At 51.7% G+C, this 11,160-nt stretch overlaps 1 protein-coding gene and 1 non-coding gene across 8 annotated transcripts in view; both read left to right on the top strand.

The window, feature by feature from the left end:
- The window catches only part of PUM1 (pumilio RNA binding family member 1), a 63,530-nt gene that overhangs the window by 39,021 nt on the left and 13,349 nt on the right, over positions 1 to 11,160 (top strand). For 4 of the 7 annotated variants that reach the window (XM_042021949.1, XM_042021944.1, XM_042021943.1 and 1 more), the window contains exons 8-12: positions 74 to 167; positions 1,320 to 1,436; positions 6,979 to 7,130; positions 9,445 to 9,583; positions 10,947 to 11,090. In XM_042021949.1, the coding sequence (XP_041877883.1) occupies positions 74 to 167; positions 1,320 to 1,436; positions 6,979 to 7,130; positions 9,445 to 9,583; positions 10,947 to 11,090 (646 nt within the window). The remainder of the gene's footprint in view (positions 1 to 73; positions 168 to 1,319; positions 1,437 to 6,978; positions 7,131 to 9,444; positions 9,584 to 10,946; positions 11,091 to 11,160) is intronic. The other 3 variants (XM_042021947.1, XM_042021946.1, XM_042021945.1) reach the window with 2 other exon arrangements.
- Positions 4,879 to 4,966, top strand: LOC121661585. Its single transcript, XR_006015036.1, has one exon. It is a non-coding gene; the product is annotated as a small nucleolar RNA SNORD103/SNORD85 (small nucleolar RNA).

The raw sequence follows: 11,160 nt of genomic DNA, 5'->3' as shown, positions 1-11,160 counted from the left end.
GTGCCCGGTTCAAGGGCACTGTTGCTGTTCCTGTGCCCCCTTTAAGGCCGCTCTTTGTGCTCTGTGCCCGCAGCTGTTCCAGAGGCCCAACGCGCTGGCGGTGCAGCAGCTGACGGCAGCACAGCAGCAGCAGTACGCCCTGGCTGCTGCCCACCAGCCACACATAGGTGAGTCTGCCCTCTCCTGCAGCCCATTCCACCGCCCCTCTCTTGATCCATGGGGAGAACAGCAGGGGAAAAAGGACTGGGAGGGGTTAAAGTGTGTTTTCACAGGCGATAATGTGCACTGTTAAAGATTTGCTTGAGGGTGTCTCTTGCACACATGAAAAGCCTTTTAAAGGACTTCCCTGTCTGGCAGGACTGACAGTCCCACCCTCCTGAGGGTGCTGGTCAGTCAGGAGAGTTTGGAAGTCTCCAAGTGAGGCATAAATCAGGGTGGCAGCACAGTGAAGTGAGGAGAAAATGCACAATTTAATATCAGCTGAATGTGCTGCCTGGGGTCTGATGAGTTAAAGGTGTAATTTATGCAAACACATGATTGATATTAATAAAAACATTCATAAAATAGATCATGTTTATGAACTGGGAATAAAGCACTTCATCCTGTGTGTAGAAAACCAGGAAAACTATAGGAGGGCTACTCCTGGATTAATAAACTCCAATGTTTTCAGCACAGTAGGCAATTTGTGGTAGTTCTTCCTGCCCAAAATCCCAGTATAAGCATGTTGGGACTCTCCCAGCTCTGTGCAGTGGCCTTGTGTGCTCAGTGGAGTTCAGGGATTGAAATTACTCAGCTTTTTAACTTCCTCCCCTTCCCCTCCCCTCCCCACCCCTCTCCCGCCCACCTGGGCTCTCTCTAATGTTTAAACTGTCCCCTTGCACAGGGGGGGAATGCTTTTCCACTCCTGAACCCGTTCCAGACTAACCAGTTGGGATGCTGGGATCCTGTGGTGGGCATGGAGCTCTGAATTGGGTGGTCTGGGTCCTGATTCATTCACTGTAGGAAATACAGAGGAGTAATAGTTGGCTTATGTTGCTGCCCAGTCTCCTGACCAGGGTCTGTCTGCCCTGCACGGGTACCTGAGCTGTTGGATAGAAAGGATTTTACCACTTAAGGAGCATTGAATCCTTGGAATTGGTTTTTTCTTTTATTCCAGCTCTCTCCTCTGCCTCTCAGCCCTCACTGCTTGTTCCCGCGCTGTAGAAAACCACCTGTAAAAAGCTTAAAAACATGAAAGCACCCTGACTTTGGTGTTGCCCAGCAGCAGCAGCGGGGTTGTGGTGGGGCTGCAGTCCCATGGAGTTTGTTTTCACTGACAGGAATGTTTTCAGCAGGTTTAGCTCCTGCTGCCTTTGTTCCCAATCCCTACATCATCAGCGCGGCGCCTCCGGGGACGGATCCCTACGCGGCCGGACTGGCGGCAGCTGCCACGTTAGGTGAGAAATTCCAGCTCTCTCGGCATTCCCTGCATCATTCCTGCTCTCAGTCTGTGTCTGGGGAAGTGGAACATCGCTACAGCACCGTGTCTGGGGGGGGAGAGTTGATACAATGCCGTGGCTGGGAGTAAATCCAGAATTTGTCGTGGGACTGTGTTTGCTGGAGATGAAATGGGATCGTTTTTGTTCAGTGCTGGCTGTGGGCTTGGGCTCCCGGAGCAAATGGGAAGGGAACCACTCACAGACACAAATACTGCTCCATTTTTGGGGTGTTCTGGTGACTGCCAGTAGCAAGGAAAACCTCTGAAAGCAAACTTAGAAAGGGCTGGAAAGATGCAGGATGTGTTTCCTGCCAGGACAGTTGTCTCTCCTTTCTGTTCAGCTCGTGGTGCATCCTGCAAACCCTTAAGTTCTGTTAGGAATTTACACTTGCAGGCTCTCTGGGTAAACACACCCATATCTGCCAAGGCTCACGCTGGGAATGTGCCCTTGACCAGATGGCAGCGAAGATGGAGCCTCTTGTCTTCCTGCAGCATCTTCCTGCAAACGCTCCTGCATCAGTTCCCAAACTCTGCCAGCTGTCACAGCCACAGTTGGCGTGTCTGGAGGTGACAGCTCCGAGCCACAGCTCATCAGGCACTGGGGGACACGGTGAGCGTTGCACTTCTGCTCTGGGTGCTGTAAAGTTCTTGCCCAAGCACTGGGGACAAAGCAAGAATGAGCTTTTGGGAGAGGGTTTTAAAGGAAGAATGTGCTTCTAGGAGAGGATTTTTAAAGGAAGAATGTACTTTTAGGAGAGGATTTTTAAAGGAAGAATGTGCTTCTAGGAGAGGGTTTTTAAAGGAAGAATGTACTTTTAGGAGAGGGTTTTTAAAGGAAGAATGTACTTTTAGGAGAGGGTTTTTAAAGGAAGAATGTACTTTTAGGAGAGGATTTTTAAAGGAAGAATGTGCTTTTAGGAGAGGGTTTTTGAAGGAAGAATGTGCTTTTAGAGGAGTATTTTTCTAACCATGCCTGGCTTTCCTTGAGCAAGGCAGAGGAAAGGTTCTGTGCTGCAGATGAACCCTGCTCTGTTTGGAGTGGGGATGTTTGTGGAGGCTCTCGCTGCTGCCATGTTCCACTTAGAGCTTGTAAACTCCCAAATCAAACTCCTGGACCGTGGGATGTGTGTGGATGTGACACTCCGTGGTTTGGGACACGACTTTGGCCCCTTCTCCAGCTCTTACATAACCCCTGCTGAGCTTCTAAGCTTTGAGGCCACCGTCAGGTCAGTGGGGAAATGGGATTTCAGGCACTGCTGCCCACTTGGGCGGAGTTTTTAGTGCATCACACAGATGGATGTAAAGAATTTGGGTTAGAATTTGGGATTTGGCCTGGGCTGCTGGGAATTCTGTGTGAGGATTGTGCAATGCCGTGGGGAGATCGGCTGTAGGCAACTCCAGGGTGTTGGCAAACAAGTGACGCTGTGATTCCATGGGAGAGAGCCAAGAGCAGGAGTAAAGGAGATTTCTGCTGGTCCAGGACCTGATAAACCCTGGTGTGGTGGTGAATGGAGCAGGGAGTGAATGAGCTGAGCTGCTCCTGGCAAATCCAAGAGGGAAGCTCAGTCAGGGCTCAGCAGGGAGGAGGTGCCAGCCCATGGCAGTCCCGGCTCCCGGCAGAAGGGGAGGTTTGTGAAGGATTCCTTACAAGGAGGTTTTCCCTCGGCCTTTCTGCATCACCTCAGGGCTCCCAGTGCTCATTTCTGGGTAACACCAGCGTGCAGAGGAGCAGCAGGGCAGCATCTTGATTTCCTAGAAAGACCGCGTGGAACTGGGCCACGTTTCCAGGAAACACCAAGTGTTGGCCACAGCTTTTTTTATTTCTCTCAGCTCTGCTGAAGCTGCAGCTGCCTGAGCTCTTGCAGCCTCTGACTAGGAGAAGAGCCCAGCTAGGCTGTGCCTAACTGGAGTTTCAGACATTTGAACTGGAAATAACACCCCAGGGATACCTAAAGCATCCCCAAACTTGGCAGCAGCGTCTCTACTTGAATAATTCTAAATTTATGACTCCTGAAAGAAACAAAACCATGTGTGATGTGCTGGGTGTATTTATAGTGTTAATAGGAGAAATAGGGGTTATTTTAATCCTCTCATCAAGCTTTGGACCCTAGAAATGACAAGATAAACTTAAGGGTGATGTTTATTTTTGAAAAACATTTTCTCTGTCTGGACCTGAGCAGTTTTGAGACCCCTTTTTTTTCTGTTGTGACTGAGAGCAGCACTGGAGGGACATGGGACAATTTAAATGTTTATATAAAGCCAAAAATCCTCCTTGATGTGTCTGGGGGTGTTAAATTGGGAGGACTTGGAGAAGCTCCCGAGATGGAAGAAACGAGTTTGGAGTTGTTGGGGAGTTGATTGCTCACTCTCAGAGCAGAGAGGAAACTTCTGTGTGTGTTTTATGGCAGAGATCATCTGTCAGTTAAGGTTTGCCATTATGGCAGGTTTGTCATGATTGTGAGAGTGGCAGCTCTGGGATAATGCTCTTCTCTTCCCAACAATAGCAGCATTTTAAAGAACAAATTTGAATGCAGGGGGAAGAACTTCCTAGAAAAAAAAACTCGTTTAGATTTTAAACTGTGGGGAAGATACTGCTGCCTTTGAATTGCCTTCCATCATTTGAGGAAGATGTCACTCAGAAAACTGAAATCTTGCCTTTTTTAAGGCCAGTTGGGAAATGATTCTCTCTGAGCTGGAGTGTTGCAGGTAGAGGAGTGTTCCTGTTCTTTGTGGGGAAGTGCTCAGATAACCTGGATGCAGGAAGAGCAGAGGCTCCCACAGCAGGGTCTGGGATTTTTTCAGCCTTTGGAGTCCTGGAATCCTCGGGCCCTTGGTGCTGAGCTGGTGCACACACCTCCCAGGACTGGGGTTTGGCAGCACCTGGATTTACCCCAGGTACCTCAGCAGTGTCAGGCAGGGCCTGGATCAGGGGCAGCACTTCTGAGCTCAGTATTCCACTGCTATCCCTAAAAAGCAGCGCCCCGTGGACACCTGTGGGTGCCGTGCTGGCAGTTCCCAAGGGATCACCCCACAGATGGCTGCTGATTGCTGAGCTGCTGATTGCAGCCTCTGTTTGAGCCCCCTTGGGGCTGGTGCCACTGCTCCTCATCCCTGGCTGTCCCTGCAGGGAGCAGGACGGCTCCTGCTCGGCGGGATCGCAGTGGGCAGGCTGGGATGAAAGCACAGCCCCTGCTCTGGGCACACTCACAGCTGCATTTGCTCGTGTTTGCTGCAAGGAGCAGCTGTGGGCATCCAGCAGTGGCTGATGTGTGAGAGTCCCTGCGAACATTTGCTTCCAAAGGCTCTGGAATGGCTTTTATCTTCTCAGGAATGCACAGCTCTAATGAGTGCAGCAGCAGGTGCAGCATCTCCTGGAGAGGCAGCTCTGGGTGTTGCTGCAGTCTGGCAGTGATGCCACACTTGCCCTCACTGAGAACTCTGTTCAGTGATGAGCCTCTGTCTCCGTGTGCTTGGAGCAGCTGAGCCAGACTTGCAGCCCTTTTAAGCCCAGCTGCCTGCGAACTTCAAAGCTTTCATGTCTCCTCCAAGGCTTTGGCAGCGACCTCTGACAAGGAGAAAAACCCATCCAGACTGTGCTTGGTTGATAATTAGAGCTGAGACTGAAATATCCCAGAGAGGTGCCCAAATTTTGCCCAGATAAAGGGGATTGCAGCAACTTCCAGCAGCCCGAGGGCAAATGCAGGTTAATGACTTGCATTAAAATGGAGCAGTTGCAGCTCCTTCCCTGTTGGGTGCAGAAGAACCCCGGGAGTCGGGGTTTGATGTGCATTCAGTGATCATAAGCAGGTTAAAGTCACTCACTGGGTACCCGTCTGTGCCTGCCGAGGCACCACAGGCACCACCTGCACGGCACTGATTCGTTTGCCACAGGTTTTTTCCCATTTTAGCCACCACTGCTCATGAATTTCCGGGTTGGAAGGTAAGAAATGAGTGGTTGCTGCTTCACATTTGAGTAAGAGAAGCAGGTCAGCCTCTCTGATCCTGTAAATCCAGCGAGGATGGGCTTTGGGGTGAGATACAAATCCAAGCCTTCAGCAGCTCCCTGGAACTGGGCAGCACCTCCCTGCTGTGCACAGAGCTGGGCACCTAAATCCTAAATTTGGGCAAAGCACAGTGGTTAAAACCAGAATTAATATAAGGAGAGTAACTCTTACATGTTTGAAATACAAATTTAATATTTGGCATGAAACATGGAATGAGTATCCTGAAGTGTGGATGTGGGAGCAGGAGCTCATCCAGACCCTTGGCATCTGCAGGAGTGCAGTTGAGCTGTTACTCAGCTCAAGAAAATGTTACTGTAAAAAAAAACAGAGAAGAAAGGAACAAAAAGCAAAAGGAAAAGTTTCTTCCAGGGTTTTCCCCTTTGTCACAGCCAGGCTAACACCGAACACTCAGCAGTGTCTGCACCTCCCTTTTTGTGTCATCTCTCATTTTCCATGGAATCACGGATTTGGTCAGAACCCAACTGCTGAGTGTCTCTCTTTAAAAAAAAAAAAAAATCCCTATTTTTACTCCAGACATGACCAAGATTCTCTAAAGATTTGTTTATTCCAGTGTCACACCTGCCTCTGGCTCGGCCTGGTGTGCCCTGAGCTATTCCCGCTGTGGGGAAGGAGCCCTTGGGATTGGGGATGCATTTGGGAATCCAAGGAAGCACTTCTGCTTCTCTGCTGGCCGTTCCTAAAGACCTCAAACACTCACAGTACGAAACAGCGCTGGATTCCCATCGTGGTGTTTGGTGGGAAGGGCTCCTCCCTCCAGCACCGAGAGCTTCCTCAGCATCATTCCAGCTGGGATCGTTTCAGGATAGAGGCTGCCATTCTGCTATCTCCAAATTTCTGTGATGTCCTGAGAGCTGATAAACACAAGGAATCTTCAGGAGTCAGTGAGGCTTTTTCTGCTGCTCTCCAAGATGATGATGATGATGATGATTATTATCATTTTTAAGCCTCTTAGGTTTGAGGAGGGGATGTGAAGTTTGAGGAGGGGATGTGGGAAGGGACAGGATCATGCAGCCTCTTTTAGGGGGGGTTTGAAAATGCAGCAGGGCAGGAAAGAGAACATTTTAACACTTGAGAGTTGATGCAGTCCAGCTGTGAAGAGGGTTTGTGCTTTGCTGAGGAGCTGAGTGTGGATGGATGGCAGTGAGCTGCGCACGTCAGCTGGGATGAGAAGCTGATCTCTGGGCTTGAACAAGGTTCCTCTGTATGGGTTACAATTTTGTTCCTTCCCTGGAAAACCAGGGCACGCCAATAAAAGCATGGAATCACTGCTGGCAGAGTTTGACCTCATGCAGTGATGGAATTCCAGGTCTGACTCGGGAGCTTTTATAAAACGTGTGACACAAATGCCGAATCCCTGTGTGTTCACAAAGGATTTCCTGCAGATCACCTTAAACCAGCCACGCTGAGTGGTGCTTTTGGGGTGCTGTGTGCCACTTGCCCCCTGCAGGAGCTCAGCCCGCCCTCGCTGTGTTCCAGGTCCGGCTGTGGTCCCTCACCAGTACTATGGGGTCACTCCCTGGGGAGTTTATCCCGCCAGCCTCTTCCAGCAGCAAGCGGCCGCCGCCGCCGCCGCCACCAACTCGGCCAACCAGCAAACCACGCAGCAGACCCAGCAGGGCCAGCAGCAGGTAAGGCCAGGGGGCTTCCAGGGGCAGGGAACACCTGGGCGTTGGATAGGGAACATCCTGAGCTGGAAATGACCCCCCAAGGATCGTGGATTCCAGCCCCAGGCCCTGCACAGACCCCCCCAAAATCCCAGCCGGGGCATCCCTGGCAGCGCTGTCCAAACGCTCCTGGAGCTCTGGCAGCCTCGGGGCTGTGCCCATTCCCTTGACCATTCCCATGCCCATTCCTTTGACCATTCCCATGCCCATTCCCTCTGGGGGAAGAAGATCAGGGAGAATTTCTTCCCAAGAAGGGTGTCTGGTCAGTGTAATGGCTGCCCACTGCAGTGGAGCCCCCAGCCCTGGAGGTGTTGAAGGAGAGCCTGTCCGTGTCCCTCTGTCACTCGGTGCCACGGTCTGCGTGACAAGGTGGTGTCAGCTCATAGGTTGGGCTTGATGATCTCAAAGGTCTTTTCCAGCCCAGCTGATTCTGTGTAAAACCCAACCTAACCCTCCCCTGACACAGCTCCAGCCGTTCTAAACCCTGATTTTTTCCCTGACTCCTCCTGGCCTCAGCTCTGTGAGGAGAAAACCCTTTGGCCTCTTCTAAAAAAAAAGGGACAAGAGCCGTGTAATTTGATGTATCTGTGGTGCACGTGGAGAGTGGCACCTGTACATTGGTGGGGGTGAACTGCTGGGGAATTGTTACTTGGAAAACATCGATGCATCGGGTTGGGAATGGCCTGAGCTGTGCAGCAGCAAAGCCGTGGTGCTGTTGGTGTGGGAGGGGAAATCACCAGGAACCAGAACTGGGCTTCAGTCCCCTCAGCAGCTCTCCTGTCTGGTGCTTGGGTGATGGAGGTGACAGAATAAAGAGCAGCTGGCAGCTGAGTTTTTCAGCTCAGAAGCTGAAAACCCTTTGAAAACCAAACCCCGATGTCAGGAGGTGTTACAAGGCCTTTCAAGATGCAGCAGGCGTGAGCTGAGAGAGCTTCTGCAAAGGCTCAGGCTATTAAAATAAAATATCTCCGTGCCAGTGGCCTTTATGGGATTTTTCATTACTTTTATGGCCGTGGAGCAGGCGTGAGTGGGGTCGGGAGCAGGTTTTGATGCAAACCTCCGTCCGTGAGGGGCTGCACTGGGGATTGTTTGCAGTAAAAGTGCTGAGGCAAAGGGTTTGGGCACCTGGAGCTCTGAGTGTGGACACTTGATTTGTGACCCTTGGGACTCATTAATGGTGTTTTAATAAAACCCACCAGCATTCCAGTGCTGCAGCCTGCACCCCCTGGAATTCCTGGCTCCCAGAGATTCCCTGGGCCGGGGGGTTCCTGTGCAGGCTCTGGCAGCTCTGCAGACTCGGGGGGCACGTCCAGATCAGTGAACCTCGGGATCCTTCCCAGCCTCTCAGTGCACAAAGTCAGTTTTTCCTGTTAATAAAGGTGACAGGTGACACCCACGATGTGCTGAGGACATGGGGGTGGCTCATTCAATAAGCTGAGCTTGCAGATTCCTGCAGCAGCTCTGAGCGAGGCTTTGGCAAACCAGGCCTGTCCCAGGAATTGCAGGAGAGCCACTTTGCCATTGTCCTTTGATTTCCTGTGATTTGAGTCTCTGCTGGCTTGGAGAGCCCCAGGTCACCCCCCGTAGTCAGCCCCAGCTCCTGAACTGGGCTTTGTAAGGTTCTGCTCAAGGGGCTTTTAGTGGTGACAGGCACAAAACGTCAGCTGATGGCTCCTAAACACTTGTGACAGAGGATGAGTGTTGGAGGTGGGATCAGGGAATTAGAAAGGTTGGAAAAGCTCTCTAAAGATTGTGGAGTCCAAGCATTAACCCAGCCCTGACCCCCGTTCCAAGCACCACGTCCATGTGTGTTTCGAACGTTTCTGGGGATGGGGACTCCACCCCTGCCCTGGGCAGCCTGTTCCAAAGCCTGACCACCCTTTCAGTGAAGGAATTTTCCCCAAAATCCACCCTGAGCCTCCCCTGGCCCAGCCTGAGGCCGTTCCCTCTCCTCCTGTCCCTGTTCCCTGCCAGCAGAGCCCGACCCCCCCGGCTGCCCCCTCCTGTCAGGGACTTGTGCAGAGCCACAAGGGCCCCCCTGAGCCTCCTTTGCTCCAGGCTGAGCCCCTTTCCCAGCTCCCTCAGCCACTCCTGGGGCTCCAGCCCCTTCCCTGGACTCGCTCCAGCCCCTCAGTGTCATTTTTGAGTGTCAGGAAAAGCCAATTAAGAGCAAAGGAGAGAGGTGCCCCTATTGCTGGTGCTGCTCCTGCTCCTGCCTGGTGATGGTGGCTCGCCCCTGGATCCCAGAATGACCCCGTGGCTGTTCTGTCCTCTCCAGGTTCTCCGTGGAGGAGCCAGCCAGCGTCCCCTGACTCCCAACCAGAACCAGCAGGGCCAGCAGACGGATCCTCTGGTGGCCGCCGCCGCCGTCAACTCCGCGCTCGCCTTCGGCCAGGGGCTGGCAGCGGGAATGCCAGGTACCAGCACCTCCCAGGGCCAGGGAGGGCCTGGGAAATGGGATCTCCTGGGGCTGCCTTAGCCTGGCATGGGCAGTGCCTGCTTGTGTTGGTTGGGGGGTTAATCCAGGGGTTAACTCGAGGGTTGGGTGTGTCCCCCCGGCAGCACTGAGGGGTCACCGGTGACCTTGTGGCACAGGTGACAGCAGTGTTGGCCCCCTGTGGTACTCCCAGAATTGATGGCTCCTATGGAAAATCACCTCCAGATTTTTCTGTGGACCCTTCAAGCTTATGGCATCTGCATTTTAAACCTCAGAGGTTTCTTAGCCCCGTTCATTCACCTCAGCTCTCCATCCCCGCCTGGTGCTCGACTTGGCAGCGGCTTCCCCTCCTCTTCACAGAGGCTTAAAAACAGGGAAAGAAAAGGGATAAAAGGGAGCAGGGTTTAGCTCTCATTTCTAGCTCTTTGTGTAGGAATTCTGCCTCTGATCCGTGAGGCTTTGGGGTAAAACTGCTGACGTTCAGTTATTCGGGGCATTACTGTGATGGCAGAGGCCACACCTGAGCTCATCAGAATAATGTGCAGATGTGTCCTGCTGGTCAAATGTAAGGAAAAAGGGATTATTTGGATTTATCATTTGGATCCTTGCTGGCAGCGTCACATGGTTGTTAATGGGGTTTTTTATTGTTTGAGAAGAACGTTGCAGTATTAAATTGCAGAGGGAACTGTGCCGATTTCCTTTAATCTGTGTTGTTTGGGCTGTATTTGCAAAGCAAATGCACACATATATACAATTACAGATACATGTTTGTGCCTATCTTTGCAAAGCAAATATTCACAGGGAGCGTTCTCTTAGTGACCCCCCACCTTTGAGAGTCGCTGCATTTAATTTTAAACGTTTTCATTTAATGTAGAATTCCATAATGAGGTGCCTAAATCGCTGTGTTCTGCTGTCAGTCTGCTGCTCTGTGTGTCACCAGCATTTAGGAGGGTTTATTTACATACATTAAAGGATATTTTATGGTACCAGCCTTCCAAAATACCCAACTGGAAGCTCCCTGTGGGTGCACCCTGGACGTGCAGGGTGTTCCCAGCTCTGAGAGATCCCAGCACATGTACTTAAAATGGAACAGAAATGGTGCTTTTGTATTCTAAACCCTTTTTTTTAGCTGAATTTGCACTGGGGACAATGTAATACAAAAGGTTCAGGGAGGGAAGAAGCCTTTTCTACCTGGAAATCTTACCTGGTGTAAAGTTGTGGATTTTTTGGGGGTTGTTGTGCCTTTTTTTCCCCATTCAGATTTTCTTTTAAAAACCCTGCAGTCACCTGGAGATGACTGAGCTGTTTGTCACCTGCCCTGTCACCTGTGTTTGCCCCTGCAGGGTACCCAGTGCTGGCTCCTGCTGCCTACTACGACCAAACCGGAGCCCTCGTGGTCAACGCCGGGGCCAGGAACGGCCTGGGGGCCCCTGTGCGCCTGGTGGCCCCTGCCCCTGTCATCATCAGCTCTTCTGCAGCCCAGGCAGGTGAGTCCTGTCCCCTCATGGCCCAGGCAGGTGAGTCCCTGTCCCCTCCTGGTCAGACAGGTGAGTCCCT

Source organism: Corvus kubaryi, unplaced genomic scaffold (genome assembly GCF_017639235.1).
Source record: "Corvus kubaryi isolate FWS band 111438036 unplaced genomic scaffold, C.kubaryi_AGA036_p1.0 37179, whole genome shotgun sequence".
Classification (NCBI taxonomy): Eukaryota; Metazoa; Chordata; class Aves; order Passeriformes; family Corvidae; genus Corvus; species Corvus kubaryi.
This window is presented reverse-complemented; position numbering and strand designations above follow the sequence as displayed.